The 20805-nt window shown below is 31.9% G+C and overlaps 1 protein-coding gene across 1 annotated transcript; it reads right to left on the bottom strand.

Moving 5' to 3' along the window:
• Positions 1-2098: 2098 nt before the first annotated feature.
• LOC148598910 (uncharacterized) lies at positions 2099-17123 on the bottom strand. Its single transcript, XM_088560071.1, has 7 exons — positions 17084-17123; positions 11370-11483; positions 7681-8023; positions 7092-7191; positions 5054-5498; positions 4522-4700; positions 2099-4105 (listed from the first exon to the last, which is right to left on the bottom strand). The coding sequence occupies exons 2-7, from the start codon at positions 11392-11394 to the stop codon at positions 2723-2725; spliced, it is 2475 nt and encodes an 824-aa protein (XP_088416197.1). The 5' UTR covers positions 11395-11483; positions 17084-17123; the 3' UTR covers positions 2099-2722.
• Between the last annotated feature and the right edge of the window lie 3682 nt (positions 17124-20805).

Here is a 20805-nt window from a genome sequence, read left to right as displayed (position 1 = left end):
TCATGTTTACAAGATAAATTTTGAAAAGTACTATAATAGCACCGAAGTTTATGGTTTTGAATCATATTCGGTACAGTTGATATAAAGGAGTCGTATGAAGTATCGAATAATAGAAGGTTTTAATACTGTTTACTAAGATAATATTCACAAATCGAGTTTTCCTCTCACAGACCAATCGTCATTGCAAGAAAGAAAAACTGTGAAGTCCGATGTTAATCCAATGTTATTTTGTTTGCATTGGAAACATGCATATCGGCATTTATGGAAAATTCTGCATTTCAAATATCAAAATGAAAGGAGGTTTGATGTCCATTGCTATTAAATTCAATGAATAAAATCTTAAAAGACTAATCAAGATTCTAGCATATATTAAAAATACAATCTACGGATAAAAACAGGTCTACACAATAAAGAACATGAAAGAGTAAAATGGCACGTACAAAGAAACAAAAGCAAATGAGATAATCGGACACCTTAAAAAACTGGAAACATGAAACAAATGCACCGGTTGGGTAAGCATCTTCTGTTTTCCGAGAAACACCCGCCCAGTTTTTCATAAAAGTTTAGGTCCGTTGGAGACGAACGAGGAAAGGAAAATTTTGACGCGGTGAACAAATCAGTTATGTTGGTACCTATGGTTACAACTTTGAGATCCGCCTCGACCTCTTCCCCACTCTTTTAACATATACCTCTATCTAATATCCAAATAAAGACTTTTCCTTTCCTAATTGTCAATATTCAAACAATTCCTTATTTGACTTATTCATATAGTATATACACTGACTTTGATAGTAGAGAGAAGAAACCACCTTTGCTAGACAGGAGTGTTTGCAGCCTTTATTGAAATTATCACGACAGAAGTTTTATGGAATTATCACAATTTGTTTGGCCGATATTCTCTTTAGCAACTTGTGCCGCAGACGGGGCAGGCCGTATATGGTTACTCTTTCAGATCACCCAAGTTTTTTTCCTGTAATATCTGCCTCAAACTATTCTTATTTTCACTTATAATATATATAGAGAACAGAAAACCTTTCCCCTGATTTAGTTTTTATTTCGTGTTGATTCTTTTGTTTGTCTTGTTTTTGTTTTTGTCGTTGTTTTTTTTTTCAAATTATTGAATTTGAAGCTGAATATCACCACCTTGAGTTTTGGTAAACATAAAGCTCTGTCTGCATATAAATACAATAAACACCGATTAACTTAATTCAACACCTCAAACAGGAACGCTTATAGGATATCTGCAATGATCGTGTTCATCCAAATGAATTAATTTTGGTAAGGTGTGTTTAACAGTCAAGCTGACAGAACAACTGAGTTTTTTATCGACATATGGAATGAAATTATTCAAAGGATTAAATAATATAAAACGAAATACTTCCATTCCCATTTTATTAAGGCTACATACAATTTGCAACTTATTTCTTTTGTATTGTTGAACGGATTTGTTTGATAAATTACAATTAATCAATAAAACAATGTTTAGACAACATGCAATGACGTTACTACTTTTGCGATATTTTCAAGACCATACTTTTTTCTTCCCTTGCTGAATTTTTTCATTACTGACAAACCGAACGTATACAGTCGAAAGATTCATTAGGGCGAAACAAAAATGCTATGCTTAATTGTTAATATATTGAATAACGGTAAGTCATAGAAAACTCTTATTCCTTATTCAATTTGTATACGAACTAATGCCAGACATCAAAATGTAAAGTGCACACCGTTTACAAATAGTATCGATCCGGACTGACATAATGTCCTTTCTTACATGTGAGAATTTAGTTATCTTGCCAATGAAACATCCAAAATTTTCCAATTTCAAACATTAATTGTTAAGCGTTTTTAATGGTGAGAATATTGACGGGGAAATGGTGTATAGAAATGTAATGTGAATTTTAGGGTTTATTTATTAATATTACAAGAAAAAAAAATCGATCATCATAACTTTTAATAATGTACATATTCAAACCTAACTCAAAGCACACTAACACACACTATTTAGAGTTAAAAAAAAAAAAACAAAAAAAACAAAAAAAACAAACAAAAAAAAAACAAACAAACAAACCAAAAAAAAAAAACAAAATAAACACACACACACACACACACACACACACACACACACACACACAAATTCTAAAACTTGCATTTCTTTTACATATTCATGTCATATATGCTTTTTCTTATATTATTATTGATAGTTATAACTATGACAAAATGCTTTGCTTGCACTCAGTAAATAACGTGTAAATATCCAGACACTTTACATTTTAAAAACTAGATGTCATCTTCCCATACTTTCCCTAAATATAGTCTGTATTGTTTTGCGTTAAGCTAAAAAAAGCAAAGGTACATGTAGACGTTTATTCATCAGAAAGTATTCTATCTATCATATGGTAACGAAAACCAATGCTTTCCAGTGTACAAGACAAGTTTGATTAACTAATTTGTTTTCTTCTTAAACCTTAAAACCTACGCAAGCGATTCTAGCAAATAGATATACAATGTGATAATTTTACCAGAGTGAACACAAGCGCAAAAAGTAATACAATTCTTCATATATTGCAATTCGGATTAATAACAAATAAAAATACAGACGAAAAAATTAAAAATATATAATTGCACGGTTGATATCTTGAAGTTAAGAAGAATACTACATTGTGTAGAACAACTTCAAAATCAAATATAATTATTCCACATTTTATTATAGTTCTGATTTTTAGTTTCCGAACACAAGATTTTTGAACTGCTTGAGGAGACTTGTTTTCTTCTTGGGGTCTTCATTTTCTTCAGTTGTCTCTTCATCTAGTGTTGCAAAGGTAGCTTGCAGCCTGGTTGCGAAAACGTTTACCGTTTTACCGATTTCTGCTCTCTTTTTGCATTGCTCCAATGTCTCTATTCGAGCGTTAAAGCCAGATTTCTTTTCACGCTTTTCGCTTTCGATCATCAATTCTATATACTGCGCTGTGCTTAACGGATCGGGTCTTAATGCGATATCCTTCAATTTGTTGGTAAATTTAGTGACCTCTTCAACTTTGAATTGGATTCCAACTTCTAAGATTTTTATTTCTTCACTCATCTCCTGTAAAACTTGTTCTTGAGACATTTTTTCCTTTCTTGCTTTTTGGTACTTATCTCGCATTTCTGCGTATGTTTTTTTGACGCGCTGGGTATACCATTTAAAGATGTATGGAACATTTGAGTGATTTTGCCAATTACATTTGTTTGGACATTCCGTACAATTACCATCTCCGTCCATTGCACAACAGCCTCGCTTTTCATTGTCGTTAACAAATGCACAACTGTTGTGGCACGTAAAATGACACGTTAGGCAGGTTGTCGTATGAATACCTTTTCCACTGATATCGACTTTTTCCAATTTTTTTTCTTCTACCATATATTCAAAATTTTCATTATTTCGAATTTCTGTCTTGAAGTTTGTGAAGATCTGAATCTCTTGTTCGATCAAATTAACCTTAGATAATCCAAGATCTATTTCTTCTTGTAAATGTAAGACTGTATTTTCGAGTTTTTGACGATTTACAAGCACCTCTGATGTAAGAAGTAGACTTTTCGTGGGCAGTGAAAGTATTCCGTCAAAAAAGTCTTTGCAACTTTTCATTCCTAAATCCCAAAAGAATGGGGAAAGATTTGACCTTGACGATATTGTATTATCAACAAAAAGTGCAGAATTGTTAAAAGAGTAAAATGTTTCATACGGGAGGGGCTGTTCATCAAGGGCTGCCAGTCCTGCCAATACTGGGGGTTTCTGACCATCAGCGAACGTGATCAAGGTACAAATGTTTCCCTTAATGTCTTTTCCAAAAAGAGCCAATATTGATTCAAATATATACTTCTGTGTTGTCGTGAGTCTTGCATCTGGTGCTTTTAGTATAAAACAAACTGCATCAATAGTAGCAACACCTTTGTTTCCTTTGGCATTGAACAATTCTCGGATCTGTGATACAATCTTTGTATCCTGTTTAATCCCACGTGTATCACCAAACCCTGGAGTATCAATCAAATTGATGGTATATCCCAAGCGATTGGCGACGTCACTACATATGGTGTAGCGTGTAATCCATTCGGTTTGTGAAAGTGCCTATAAATAATGTATTTATTACAAAAACATCATTTAATGATTTAGACAAAATTTTAAATGTTTTGGATATTTCAACCATGTAAAATGATCTCAAGATATGAATGAGAATATGAAAAACATTATTTCATCAGAACAATTTCGCATAAATCAGAAGAGGAAATGAGTCTTTTTTTATTTTCTAGTGGAATTAGGAATGTTCAAAAACAAAATTCAAAATCCATAAATCAACTATAATACGGATCAAATAAATTCCACCTAAAATCGTTTTCTTGTTGCTGGCTTAATGCGTTATTTTTTTAATAATTATTACGAATTGTTTTGCTATTATGTCTTTGTTCTTTTCGACTGAAATTTGAATTATGGTTTTATTTTTTTGACAATATTTCATTTAAACATATTAAATTCACAACATCTACCTCATTCCCCATTCGCTCGACTTCGCATGGCTCCAATCGTATCAGGGTGAATCGGAAAGAATCCTCCCATGTTACACCAACAATATAGTTCGCCATGGCATTAATCAACGTTGACTTGCCAGATCCGGTGGAACCAACAACTAGTATGGTCTTCTCTGTCGTTGAGCTTCTAGGCGATCCTGTATAAATATGTAATAAGTTTAAACTCAAAAATATTTGAGCATAATAAAATAATGAATTAAAGAATAAACTAAGAGTTTCCATATGCTCATATCCCAAATCATATCACTCGCATTTAATCAAGTGCACACTTGTATTCAATTAACTGTACGATTAAAATCCGAAACAAATACGTGAACCTAAATAGTAAAGCAATACTTATCGAGACATACTAAACAGGAACCTGTTGAATCTATCATGAATATCTTAGGATTTTAAAAACTAATCCTACTTACAACATGTCAAAATAGAATAAATTCATCTTTCAAATGGCCCAAATCTTCAAGGAACAATATATGTGCTAAAAACCTACCAAGAATAAATTGTCTTGTCATCGCTAATTCATTTCTAGCAGATGTGTTTTCTTGTACTGGCAGTCTAAATACGAGTGGATATTCTCCTTCTTTTGAAATTTTTTCTGACGCTCTCATAATCTGTTTTGCGGGTGATTCACCTGTCTTGATAGGATCGCTTTCTTCACTAAGCTGGCCTTCTACTCCTGTCTTGTCATTTACTACCTTCACCTTGAAGACATATCGTGAATCTGCCTTTAGACCATATATTGTCACGAAATGGGTCATACAACGACTCGTTGATGAATATCGGCACCAATCTCCACCAGGATACTGTTTGAATATCGTGATAAAATGTTCATTTTGCTCTAACTCTGAGTCGTAAGACCACATAAGATTAATGTGATCTGATGGATATTTCTCTCCAGTCGTATATGGTTTCCCAGGATGTTTGCTTTTTGTGCCCTGTTTAAAACATATCCGTTTTTAATTTAACTTACGAATGTGAGACTAACATATATGGCTTGAAACTAATTGATCGACATAGAAAGATAGTATAAATCTCCAAACTGCATTGACAAACACTATTTAGGGGTCGACATGTATATGTCAATGTCCTTTTACAGTACTTAGAGGTATTATTGAAATAATGTTGTGATAATATTGTGATGTGTTTGGTTGTTATTTCATTTCATTTTTTTCTTTAACCGGGGGTGTAAAAGCCTACATAAAACTAGTTAAACCCACCGCAGAGTTCACGCGCCTGTTCACAGTCAAAATATGTTAGTCATTAATGTTGGATTGTGGATTGTATTAATTATTTTACTGGTAGGGTTTTCCACAACTTACTCTTATGGGTGCGTTCACACTTATTGAATACATTTTCGTGATTTCTGAAGGTGTTGAATGTTTTGTGGGATCAAACATTAGCCTCAGCTTTAATAGTCATCTTGGCAAGAATACATATGTAAATTGTGGTTCCCAGTTTATTTGTCCACTCACGGACCTCCCATACTTATTTTAATTTTAATTTTAATTCATATTTTGATTTTGCTTATTGGACAGAATGTTTCTCTCCACCTTCGCCAATCTGTCATTTGATATTACTTAATTTATATTTCTATATGCAGAATTAACTCTGCATAATATTATTTTTTAATAAATGACCATTTTCCGTCAATTTTCGTTCTTATTTGTAGCTCGGGCTCTTAGGTTTGTGTACCTAAGAGTGTGATATCAATGTCTGTCAGTCTGTCTTTAATAATATCACCGAAAATAATTGCAAAGATATAACCAACAAAAACGTTAGCGAACAGATAAATCAAAGAAAAAGTTTTGCAGTAAATGTAAATGTTCCTGTAAGATAATATTATCAAGAAAATATGCCAATCTTTTTTACGAAAATATTACAACTGAAATGATTGATTTCTTAAAAAGTTCAAGATTAGACATTTGTTAACCTCGAGAATATTTGAATTCTGGATTCTAAATGTAATATTTAAAACCATAGATACCAGCTTATGATAATAATTTGGTTCCTTTAGTATTTTTTTTATTTACAACTAATAGAAAGGGTTGTGCCGTCAATATTTATTGCAGATTCATGAAAAATTATGAAGTTCTCTCCATGAAGAAAATTTGTGTCTGAACTTGTCGGATAAGATATTTGAAAACATTTTACTCGGTTGATTTTTGCAAAATCTGCAAAAAAGTTCTCACGAATGACCAAATTATATAAAAGTCAGTTCTGTTAACCTCATTAAATTTCAAATATGAATATCCAAAAATACTAATGAAGAATATTTACAAAGCTATTGAATTTATTAAATGATATACATATAAACACAAATCATCATATATATGTGTAAACTTGGCTACTTTGGTCATATCGAACTAATCGACATCAATTACGCTACTGTGATGTCACATATAAAAAAACAACGTCGTAATACAATGTATCACTGGGAGCACATTGGTGATACGTATCTACCTTTATTTTCATACATTTGTATAAAATGGTTGATTTTAATTTTAACTTCTATAGACATTTATACTTGCCTTGTCATTTACTTCTTTTTTAGGAAAATCATTTCTTGCCTCTAGAACAGTTTTAATTTCCTCTTTTTCTGGTGTTGATTTTTTCTGCAAATCATTGAATCTGCAAGTATTAAATAAAAGAAAAATATATTTTTGACCCGATTAAAATTATCATTAGTTAACTATAAAAATTAAATTAGATTTATAAAAAACTTACATGTATGTCAATGCGAAACAATGTGAAAACCTACAGTCTTACACTTTATATTCAACATTTTTTCTTTAGAGTTACACTAAGGCATGAAGGTCACAAGTTTTTGGTTGCATTCAATGAGTGTGTTACAAATGGACAAAACAAAAAGTAGAACCAGACTAAGAAAAAGGACAACTTCATAGAACGATGATTTGTTTAGATAGAAAAAAAGTAAGTTTTCCTTGAAGTTCGAGAAGTAGACATCATATTTCTCTAATATTAAAATTGCAGAAGAACTTATTATTCTCAGTTTAAGCCTCTTGAATTCCAACATTTTCTCGATCTTTATTAAAATAACCGTGGTTAATAATACTAAGAATTTAAACTGAAAGACAAAAAGGAAAAAATAAAACAAACCTTCCCAAATCTTGAGATAAAGTGTGATCTTTAGTGTCATTCATACTTTTGTGGTCACCTGCACAGGACTTGCACAAAAGTTCAGGTTCATCACAATCCATACAAAAAGCCACTGCTTCTTCCTCAGATTCAAGCTGTTCACATATTTCACACATATACTTTTTGAATTCCAATTCACGAACGTCTTGTACTTTGTGATCCTTCGATCTCTTAGATACGCGATGTTTCCTTACACAGTTGTCACAGAAGTACGCTTTCGGCTCGCACGTGACGCAAACGTGCGCAGCAATCTCATCACGCCCATTTTTGTTTTTGCAAAGTTGACATGCAGGAAACGAAATATCTAGAATGAAAAAATACAAAATTGATAACGAATCTTCATATTTTGAATTAATAAACCATGGGACTCGATTTCAGACAACTTGTTAAATAGAGGGTTTAATACGTAGTTTTTAAAAACAATTTGGACTGAAACTCCATCAAAGTTACTCGGTATATTTTATAAAAGCTTTATATTAATGTGCCATATCGTAGACTGGGTAATATGATACATCTACATCAACTTAGTATTTGACATGAATATTTTAACTGAGCTTTGCGCTTTGCGCTTTGCGTACTGTTTTTCTGATGAAATTTTCAGGTTACGCTATTTAAAAACGAATGAATCAATATAAATTAGATTAGCAATGTGATAATAGTACTTAAAACATTCACGTATTGTTAAAAAAAGATGACAGACAAAATATCAAGTCACAAAAGTGGAAAATAACTAACAGTAAAGTGCCAACAACCAAAAACCCAGCTCTTGATTGACTGAAGAATGAAATGAAGCTATGTCTTTTAATTTCACATACAGATATATAATCGATTTTGTATTCTTCAATAAACCTAACTTTACTGAATGGATTCCGTTCACAAATCTCAAGAAATTGAAGTTTATATCATTTTTATTTAATTTTAACGTTTTTTTTTTTTTTTTTTTTTTTTTTTTTTATTTATTTGATCGTTTATGAAAGCGGAGAAACAAACACTTTAGTTAACCCATGTTGTCCCATTTATAAAAAGTTCCTTCAAGAGACTCCCCTGAATAACAACGAAAATACTGCATTAAAAAATAGCAGCGCATATTAACGGTTTCCGATGACGGTGTTTGTTGTCCGGAGAATGCCTCCAAATTATTCCTTAAAGTTATTTAACTTGCAGCAATATCTGTATTCAAATTTCTGAGAAAAAAGTATTTAATACCAAAAACAAAAATTAATAATAATAATAATAATAATAAAACGCTCGAATAATAATGAGTAATATGTATGGCTTTATGCGTTAGCATGTATTAGAATACATTATAATTACCTTATTGTTTAAATGTTTTAAGGTTATTTTAATTCTTGTATTATTTTATCATAAGAGTCTAAAGATATGTTTAATCTTAATCATTTATTATTGCTTCCCATGCAAATGTGTATGCTTACTTTTCAGTAAATACTTTCTTTTCATTACTAAAGTCAGTTCAAACAAATAAGATTTGAGAAAGATACAAAACATTCAAAACTAGTTTGTTGACACCAAACATTTTTCTCCGCAAAATTCACAGGGTTATTTCACACTGTCATATCATTGAGCTTTGAAAAGTTCCAGTTATCATACATGTTTTTTATAGATCATTTTGTTCGTGATTTTTTATAACGTCTGTTTAGCAATTTTTACTGTCATTTGTATTAGTATATGGCCTACTTAAAGTAATTGTTTCAAGAGGACGAAGCTTGCAAATAAGGGTAACAACAAAATTATCGAACATTAATCCGATTCATATTGAAATCCAAAATAAATTTGGCAAAATAGATATTACTCCACCGCAGCAGCTGGTACCGCAATGGTCTATACTTGGTACAGGTAATTCGGACGAAATGGTGGGTTACATCTAGGTTTTACAACGCTCTTATCGTCTCTCATTCATTATGGCGTGACTATACCAGTGATTGAAAAGTATCTGCATGCGATTGTCATAATTGGTAAATGGGCGGTCACATCAGCACAAAGAACATTTTACAAAGAAAAAAAAACAACAATCAAGAAGCTGAGAATTTTCTACTAAGGACTGATATCTAAAAACGAATTTTGTAAGATACCTTTTAAGACGCATTTCCTCATATCCCTGTTTCTGGAGTCTATTGCACAGATATTTATGGCGTTCAAGGAAATCAGAGTAGTTATTATTTGCTCCAGCATAGAGAATCAATTGCAAAATACAAACACCATATGCAAGGGATGAAGGGTTGTTTTTGCACAAGTCCGAAAATATTATGATATCAAAATTAAAGTCGTCTCTTTTATCATAAATCTTAGTGCTGAGATGACCACTGTTGTCACATTCGAGATGTAAGTCCAACAGAAAAAGATGCAGGACAAGCTGTTTCTACATTCTCCTTTATCTTTCTTTCTGTATTCTGTATGGATGTATTGACAGTGACCATTTACAAAATAAAGGGTTGTAAATAGGCAATACATCATCAATATATCTGTATGTAAAGTTAAAAAAATTGACATCTTTTAGATTTTAGTTTTTTACGAGGTTCTGAAGAAATTCAGTCTCGAATGAATATAACAACAAATCGGCTAGGAGAGGAGCACAGTTAATGCCCATTGGAATGCAAACTTGTTGTCGAAGAAAAGCTTCTCCAAATGTGACAAATATGTTATCAATGAGGAAATCAACCATATTGCAAACCTGCTTTTCTGTATAGCACACTTTGCCCTTTTGTAATGTTTTAGAAAAACATGTGGATTTGTAACCAAAAACAACATAATTTTGAAAAGCAAAGGATTTACGGAAAATTCCTTTCAAATGAGATTTCAATTTATCATGTGGTAATGTAATGTACAGATTTGAGAATCAAAAGTTTGGAGAGAGCTAAGTATTTCCGAAATTGAAATATTTTTTTCAGAAAAAAAAATCACAATTTACTTTCATATTATAAGAGATGTGGTAAGGATGCCAATGAGACAGTCATTTACTAAAGGTCAAGCAACGAACAATTAAACTTCTTTAGGTCACCACATGGTCTTCAAAGACTGGTAAACCCCATCTACAAAGAGCTAGATTTTCCAATTTTGGTAAGTTAGTGTTTTTCTTTGCTGTTTCAAAGATATTTTTTTTACATTTGTAGCAGAACCGGGTCGTTTGAAAGTCCTAGCACGGCTGAAAATGATACATTGTTATTGCTTAGCTGGCTCTAGGAGAAATGTTTTTGCTGTGTTAGAATTGTCCGAGAGCTAACTTTTCTGGCGATTTTCTGAGAGGTCAGACAATTACTTATCTGTACTGAAATATCAATTAAATTCGTAGGTGTTAGATGCCATTGAACATTTACTACTATCATTGGGTTAACTCAACCACATAAAACTGCCCAAAAACGTTTTGGAATACTTGTTTGAGCATCAAGTAATTTAATTTCAGAAGTAACTCGGATTCTGATTGGATACAAAATTGTATCCATCATCTCATAGATCAAATTTTGTAGTGATTATGACGTCATCGAACATGTTTATGATTTACTCTTTGAATTTGGATATTGAAATTAAAATATAAGGAAGGACTGTTATATCTTTTCGGTCTATTTGAAAGAGCTTCAATGCCCGTATTGCCATCTTGAAAATAAACTTATATCTATATAATAATTTGAAGTTACCTTGTTTATCTTCTGCTTTTTCCATTTGATTTATATAATCAAAATACCTCTCGAAAATGATGGCAGTGTTAACTTCTGAAGATGTGACTTAAATACATCAGCAGCATTATATTTCTGAAACATAAGATTGATTGAATTTAAATGAGTTTTTACTATTGAATACGTTAAATGGGTTTTCAATTGATATATTCAATAAGATTTTATCAATAAATTCTTTAAAACACAGAAAAATTAAGTTTTTTTTTTCAAAAATGTTGCGGTTCTTTTTTTTTTAGAGAGTAAAATTCAAATTCACACTGAATTTGATCGTTCAGCACAATATCGACATTTGAAAACATCTGGAAATTACCTTCATGTACACAGACATTGCCACATCAGATAAAAAAAAAATAACCTAGAATATAGACATGACATAAGCCAAGTAACATTTTAGTATATCTTATTTGTGTTTACTCTATTTGTTCAGGTAACAGGTTTAAACCAAACAAATATACAAATACCGGGTGCCGAAAACTATTGTCGTCTACGTCAAATATGAGCAGCAACTAATGCAGATAACATGGTACTAGATACGGATGCGTCCTTGTTCGAGGGATGGCATAAAATTATACGACTTACACGTATCAACGTTTCCCGGGACACGCTTGGTTCCGTTTACTATAAAATGAAGTTGCAGGATGGAAAAAGGCTTGAACATTTATTGATAACACTTATTGATAAGTTGTTAAATGGAAAAATGAGAATTTGTCAATAGTTTTTTATGTGTAATATTCTCCTTGATTTACCCATCATTTACATTTATATTGATTGTTATAGACAATTTATGAAACTGTTCAATTACAGTTTTACGTCATAAAAACAACTCTGTATATGTTCATTTCCTTGGATCTGCTACAACTTGAAATAATTTTGACTTGCTATGATGTAAAAATTATGGCGGGGTATTTTCCCGTAGTGTTAATATCTCTCGTGGGCAACTCTCATTTGCAGTTTTATGAGACTTACTGAAAGATTTTAAATAAAAATATTTGGGATTCAGAAATGTATAAATCATTTATAATGTGCCTCTGCCTGGTTTTAAGGCAGAGCTGCACTTAAACAATGCAGCCGTTATACGTACAATCAAATTGGAACTTCAATTATACTCGACGTCACATACAACACATTTTCGAATTGAAGCTCTACTTTTTAAACCGTCGGGACTTACCGCTAGAGTTGTCTCCCTTTTTTTTAATATGAAGATAGTGCGCATATATGCATGACGTGTTAGAACCAACGAGTCGCTTATTAGCTTAAATCATGCGTATAAAATCCTTACGGGAAAATCCCATACTAATATCCGCCATGTTGGTTTCTACGGGACGATTTGTTTAGAAACGAAGTTCGTAAGTTCCCGTCGAACTCCGGTGACAATCGTTTGCTTGATCAACTTCTCGGTATTGTACGTTGTTGGCGTAAAATAAATCCGAGATATCCGAAATAACGCCGACATGCATTCTGGGTTCTTCCGTTTGTGGACAAACAATTTAAACGTAAACAACATCTTCTAGCAACCCGATCACTGTAAACATGGCCGACTTTTTACAATGTAAATATTGGCACCGAGAATTAAAATATAATCGGAATTTATCGATTCAATGTTTAGGGAGAAGCAGTTTGGCTAAACGAATGAGCAAGTCATTTAAGACAATTTAAAAGACGGTAGGTGTCAATAAAGTCATAGAAAATATTTTTATTCAAATTTTAACAGTATGTTATTTATGTGACGCCGAGTATAGTATCATGCATAATCAGCAAAATATTTAGCTCTTTTTGATATCATAGTTCTAATACTTGTATTATTTGTAAATAAAAGTGATGTAGAAAGGCTGTGTACAATTTATTACTTTGAATAATATTTCTCATGTAATTCTTTTGAACACGATTTTTTAATGCATGATTACTTTAAATATCGTCCAAAAACCACAAATTATAAGTCGAAAGAGGTCCTCCATAAATCTAAGCACACTTTTAAGTAAACTCTGGAAGGTTCCGACAAGAACTAATTAAATCCACGGTAACTGAACTATGATATTTCTTTAAAATCAAAATAAGAAGTAATATAACGACACAACTACACATCAATGCCCAACATCTCCTGATTGTGGACAGATGTATGAATACTTTACTTGGGGTTAAACTAGATTTATTACTCAGAACCTATTAAAAAATGCAAATACCATCAAAACTACCAAATTAGAAATAATCAATCATGATAATGCCAATGGCTGATTTGGAAAAAGTAACGTCAAGTATTAAATAGGCAAGCTTTGCTGTACTGCGGTACTCTAAGATAGCCTAGTTAGGAATTCGATATATTGAAAAGCGCAATATAGCATATCTTTATATAGATAAGACTGTGACGAATAAGTTGTAGATTGTCAAAGCGAAGGACAAACTGACAGAAGAACACATTTCCAGAATATATCTTCCACAAAGCGGAAGGAATACTTGGAGTCTATAAGTTCTCAGGTCAAGTTATTGTAATTTCCAATTTGTATTCTCACGTCAGTTTTTGTTGTACAAGTGTAAACATATGATCCTGGACACGATTTCTCGATGTTTTCTAGTTAAGTCAAGCCAAAGAACCTTGTATTTTGAAGTCATGACTGAACACTCTTTTTAAGAATAATTTGGTTCATCGGGAGAGCGTCTGGTTGGTACAACACACATTTTATATTGAAAAATTAATTTTGACATTTCAAGTTAATCTATTCACCCAAAACTTTGGTACTTAAATAATGATGCCATACCAGATATCTGCTATGATGTGGGGGGTGGTCGATTCCATGAATTCGCAGAACAGTTAAGGCCGTTTTAAGTGAAATTTAAAAAAAAAACTCACGTTCAACAGTAAAGCTGTTTTGAAATGACTAAAATAGCTATTTTACGTTTCTATGAGGTTTGTTTTATAAAACAGGTTTTAAAATATGCGGGGTTTTTTTTAATTGTCGATTTATTGGGATTTTCCGCTGTGAATCACGTGGTTATTTTCTGACATCTTTCAACTACCCATGTGGCACAAACCTTTCTAAAAAACATTATTTTAATGGTATATTAGTGGTGTGTAAAAAAGAGTTCAAATATTATTTTAACATATTTAAAACATTTTCTGGAATGAAAAAAAAAAAAAACTTTATAGAAACATTTCAAAAACATTTGTTAGAACGTAAAGAGAAAGCTGTACTCATATTGCAAATATGTATTAAATATGTTATTTAAACATTCTAAACGTATTTATCAAAATCCTTTTTGGAACATTTTTTTCAAATTGTTTTTGTAACATTTTTGAAATGAACCATTAAGATGTTAGACAAAAACTTTTTAGTCGCATTTATATCGAAACGTTTGTAAAATGTTTATATGTATATATATATGCACAAAGTCCAGCGCCCTAGACCACTCGGCAAGTCAGGCTATATAAAATATAGCTTTCGCTGACCGGGTCATTCCTCCTCGTAGGATTAATCTAGGGTTGTAACTTAGTACACGATGTGTGGTGGTACGGGACAGTAGCGAATAGCGAATAGAGTCATCACATTCTGAGATGTTTGTATAATAATGATTTGTTGTGACATGCATCATTAATTTGATCCTCTATCCTACATAATAACACCTAAATGAACTGTTGCACAAATGTACAAAGATCGGGATCAAAAACCGTTACTTAAAAGTGGTATACTCTGTTTGTACAACATGTGTGCTTTGGAAGAAGAATATATTGAAATATTTTCAAACTTAATGATCTTTTTGGAAATGTACTAGCAATTTCCTTGTAATATCATAGTTAAAAAGTTCCTCTCGAAATCAGAATAAAATGACATCGATGATTCTTACACGCTATGGATAATTTGTTATCATCTTTTTTAACATATTTTCACAGTTGTAGGTATCAATAAGTTAACACAAAAACTGTTGTTAAGACCTCTATTAGTTTAAATATGAATGAAAAGTGCAACAATACATTTTATCACCATTTTTTGTTTTTGTTTTTGTTTTTGTTTTTTGTTTTTGTTATCTGTTCTGGAATTTTATTTCTAGTGATAGGATCTCTTTCAATTTTATGTTTATATGCACAATATGACCTTTGATTATGTCTTTTTTTTTCCTACAAATTCTATTATCCCCTGTTAAGAGTTACTCGTTTATTTTGTAGAGGTAGAAATTTGAAAGGAACAGAATGCCGTATGTACAAAAAGATTATTAAAGATATAGAAATACTAGCTGCAATACCCATGTTTTTAATCAGGAAGATATGAATCATCTGAATAGACAAAAGCGGAAAACCAGTCAGTCGAACATTACTGTAAAATGGACTATATTAATGAACACTTTCACATAACATATGGACAAAAATGTTTCAAACACAGGCCAAAACACTATTGAGGTCACATGCAGAAAAAAAAACATTAAAACACAGGAGAATAAAACGCTTCAAAAATGTTTTAAAGACATGTTTTTGAAACAGTTTGATTACACATATTTTGAAAACGTTATTCAAATATCTATGAAAAAAATGTTTTAAAGGAACATTTTTAAAATATTTCTGAGACCATACATAATCTTGTAAGAAGTACATTTTGGAACAAATATTTTAAAACATTTAAAAAAAATTAAAATTTCAAAACATTCTTGTGCTACCTGGGCATAAAATGTTTTTGCCCGACCTGTTAATCGCAACCAAATTTGTTCAAATTTCGCAGGATAATTTGTCCTGAATTTTGCAGGAAAAGAGTTGAATCGTCAGATTTGTCAAGAAATATGTTGTGCGGTGAAATTCGTTAATCTGTCAAACTCGACGAAATATTTTTTGTTCCACTATCCCGCACGATTTTTTGCCCGATACAGATAGATTCTTTATTTCACTCCGTTTCTATGAATTTGAACAGGTCGGGCGAGATGAAAAACCGGCATAGTACGTGTCCTATTTTCGATTCTATTTTGTTTACAAACGCTCAAATGATCTTTTTTTACATTCAAGATTAAGTGACATAGCGGGTAATACGATTAGGAGATCTGATGTGTCTATCACTAATTTGATTTATCATAAACGTGCACATTCGTACTTTTTCCACTTTATCAGAGTAAATCATACATACAGAGTAACAAAGGCAAATGAAAAACTCGGACTCCACTAAAAACTGGGAGCATGGACCAGGTGCACCGGTAGGGTAAGCGTCCTCTGCTATTCTAGAAACACCCCCCGAGTTGCTCATAAAAAGTCAAGTCCGGGGTGGACAAACGAGGAAAGGAAAACTATGACCCGTTGAATAAATCAGTTTTCATGGTGCAGATGGAAACAACGAAAATTACTGTTCTAAATATCATCTAGTTGAGTTGGTTAATAAAATTGACAATAAATATGTCATTTCATATTGGCCCTGTTTTAGGTTTCGGTCAATTATATTGGCCTCTGGACCAATAAAACCGCCTCGACCAATGTGTAGAACCTCAAACCTATAACAGGGCGAATACGAAATTACATATTTACTAAAATATTTTATTTCTGGTTGTATGGAATCAGATAAATTATTCAGAAAAGATAATATCTAGAGTTTTGGTTATGCCATTTAAATATAAAAAAGCATCAATAGCAACCAAGAAATATTTGAAAGTATCAATAACCGTCTTGATATTTTCAAAAATGCAACAGTTTAAAGACATATCATATTTACCTTAAAGTAATTCCCTAAATTCAGAATACGTGTCGTGAAGTATTCAGCCTGTTCAAGCTTTTATATGATAATGCATGATTCGATTGGTTAATATTTTTAATGCACAGTCGCAATTCGTTGAGAAACACGATGTATCGGGAAGTGTAGATTTCCGAAAATACAGTCCTCTATATTTAGAACAACCTTGCACATTGTCCAGTTATATTGATTTAAGCACATCTGACTTTAATCTTCATATACATATATATTGATACACATCTAGCGGCGAGATAAACAAGTGTTTGTATTTGCAGTGGGTGTAACCGAATAAATGAGAAATGGCCTTTTTAGAATTAAAAGAGATTTCCTAAAGAAATAGAACGCGTATGTCCTTCTTTTTGAAGTTAGTTTTACCTTTTCACTATAGCAGCTAATGTATGAAAAACTGTACTTATCTGAATATTTTTTTGATAACATCATGAACAACTGCAATATCTACAACGTCCATTTTATGTATGCATATTTTAAATTACTCCTTTGTATATCATTTCATCAATAAAGACAGTAATGATGATACTGGAATGCCATATGGGTACTCTTTGATTGATAAAGAGTAATCAAGGGAACCAAGGGTATATCTGTAATCAAAAGAATGTAATCCAGGGACAAAGACCAGACATGAAAAACAGACATACACTATAAAGAACATAAAGTAACTAAAATCATACAAACAAAGTAACAAAAGCAAACGAGCAACTCGGACTCCACTAAAAACTGGGAGCATGGACCAGGTGCACCGGTAGGGTAAACGTCCTCTGCTTTTCAAGAAACACCCCCACCCCCCAAGTTGCTCATAAAAAGTCAAGTCCGGGGTAGACAAACGAGGAGAGGAAAACTATGACCCGTTGAATAAATCAGTTTTCATGGTGCAGATGGATACACCATAACGATCCACGAGTTCATGATGACGACCATAAAACTTCTGTAGTGATGACTTCAATTTTGTAGCAAAGTAGCCTTTTCCAGAAGCCTATTTGTTAGAGTTCTAGCGCGATACAAAAAATATGCGTAGTTTCGGCAAGCTCTGGCATAACGTATGAGTTGTGATATGAACAATCATACCCAGGTGCCAAAGGGATGTTGCCACAGATGAAAGGAAAGTTGACATTGACAATTCTGAACGAAAAGTCATCACGTTTGTCGTAAAGTTTATAAACACTCAAATATTCCTGCTTATATGGATGAATCCTTCACAAGAATGTATTTAACACATCAGGGGTCTGTCGTTCAACTTGTCATTAATCTTAATTAGTAATTAAAATACCTTAAGCAGTTGATTAAAATTAATGATGTAATTAACTTGTTCAACTTGTCATTAATTAAAATGAATCATCAAAAATGCTAATCATGTCATTAAATTTAATTCACCCACTGGACCTGAATTAAAACTTTAACCACATAATTAAAACACCATTTACAGTTTGTGATAATGAATCAGGGGCAAAATCATGTTTTTAGTGGCAGAAAAGAGTTATCTCCCATTGACCTTGAAACAATGTAAACAAAGTTTGAAAAGTTTTACTTTGTGTAAGTTAAAGTGAATATAATCTCAATAACATGTACTTAGCTACCACAATATGAAATACTGTTGTTTTGAATGCAAGACTAATCAAAAAGTGTAAATTTTGACAAAACCATTCAGAGAAGAGTCTTGGTACATTTTTAACTTCATTTAACTTGATTACTTGCTTTTGGAACAGAAAATGTAATATTTAAAAACGATATCATTATTTAGTTATATTAAAGTAACAGGAAGTGCCAGAATTTGATATTTTAAGTGCATTATGGGATACACTTGCATTTCAATCATGCAATTAAAATTGAATACAATGATTAACAAATGCAATGATTAAATTGAGTTGAACAACAAAATTTAATCATTTGATTTACTAATCACTAAATTAAGTTTTAATTACTCATTAAAATTAATTACACAATAATTTTAATAACAAAATGAACAACAGACCCCAGAATCAAATGCAAGACACATACAAATGAAGAACATGTAACATACATGCATAATGAAACTTATAATTGTAATTCAAAACAATAAAGACAAACTGTACTGGAAAAGCAACTGTTCTGGAAGAAAGATATTTGTGATCTGGCTAATTGCAAATCAAACTCAATGCAATCCCCGTTAAAAATAATAGCATATAGTCTGTTTAACCGTCAGACATTGTAATAATGGTCGGTACATTCAGTAGTGTTTACCAAAACAAATATATTTGCCAGATTACACTCTAAATCAATCTTTTGCTTCCTGTTTTGCATATATATATGCAACACACATTAGGATATTGAACAATTATTAAATTGCATTTAAAGACTCATAATTACAAGATCAAAGACATTCGATTGATGAAATATTTTGCTAAGAGAATACATAAATTAATAACTTTCATGTTGTAGTAGAAAATAATACCGCATATAACTTTATGTAATGATAGCTTCAATGTATGGTCAGAAACTTGTATCCACCATTTCTCAATTGAGCCCGGAAAAGGTTTTAATTTTACGAAATCAAAGTTATTGTGCTCAATAGTTTCTACTTTGTTACATTTTTCAAGCTTATTATCGGTGACATATCCGAAGTTCTGTCATAAAAATACTTATGTGCAGGTACTCCAGGTGAAATACATTGTACTGAAAAAGATTGAAGACGACTTTCGACCGAGCAATTCATACATTATCAGCCATTTATGTCACATTGAAAATTGAAATTTTTTTCCCAATTTGTCTCATGTCTTTGCCAATATATCTATTGGCAATATAGCGCGTTTGATCAGAATTGATATTCTCAGGAAGTTGAGGCAATTACTCAGCAATTACTTTTGCGAGTATCTTATAGTCAAAATTTAAGAGAGAGAGGATACAAGTTCGCTAAAAGGGTGCGATCTTTTTCCTTTTTTTTTTTGGTATAATTATCAAAATATCAAGTCTCCGATCAATAGAAAGTTGCCCCCTATAATGGAATATTCAAAGCTATCTATGATGCACTTAATTTTGTATGGTTGTCGTTATCATCCATTACGCAACAACGTCACTTGTTTTTGCATTTGGCAAACACACTGACGTGACAAGTACAAGAACAATTTAAGCAGGTTTCAGTGTAAATTCAGAAACCACTGAAAACTTTTTCTCTTTAGATTCCTTTACTATGTATTCAAATGTTTCATCAATGTTATGTTTGCATTTTGTTTTACATTTTTTATTTTGATAATCTGTTCTTGTGAGTGAAAAAGCGTATTTTCGAGGATTCGATGCATAAATTTGTAAATTGTTCTACATTAGGACACTTAACTAATGTCCCCCTAATGTGTAACCCTTATCGAATAAGATTTGTCTCCAATTAATAATTTTCCTCTCTTCTAATTGTTAGTAGGTACAATTACATTTTGAAAAAAAAATACCTTGGTTTTTCCAAATGCGCTTTAAACCAATATGAGAAAATAATCCGTTTAGTTTATGACATTAACTTTCTTTGAGTAATGACATAATAAACAATATTACAGTATTTAACTTTGAGAGTATAAATCCAGTTTCTAACGGAGGTTTTAAATGCAGTAATGGAAAGTGGGAATTATCTTAATTCAGCTATTACTGTAATGTGAGTAGCTGCCCTATGAAAATCAAACATATGTTTAGCATATTTTATGCGCCCCTCATGAGGTAAAAAAGAA

Source organism: Perna viridis, chromosome 14, assembly GCF_037379345.1.
Source record: "Perna viridis isolate PV_CMFRI_1.1 ecotype Kerala chromosome 14, ASM3737934v1, whole genome shotgun sequence".
NCBI lineage: Eukaryota > Metazoa > Mollusca > Bivalvia > Mytilida > Mytilidae > Perna > Perna viridis.
The sequence above is the reverse complement of the archived record's forward strand: the minus strand, read 5'-3'. Positions and strand labels throughout refer to the sequence as shown.

Bases quoted from the DNA above. Each gene is read 5' to 3' on its own strand.
- LOC148598910 (XM_088560071.1), bottom strand. From the start codon at position 11,394: ATGGAAAAAGCAGAAGATAAACAAG. The intron at 8,024-11,369 runs GTAACTTCAAAT...TTTTCATTCTAG, and splicing joins AAAAGCAGAAGATAAACAAG to ATATTTCGTTTCCTGCATGT. The intron at 7,192-7,680 runs GTTTGTTTTATT...TAATACTTGCAG, and splicing joins TTATCTCAAGATTTGGGAAG to ATTCAATGATTTGCAGAAAA.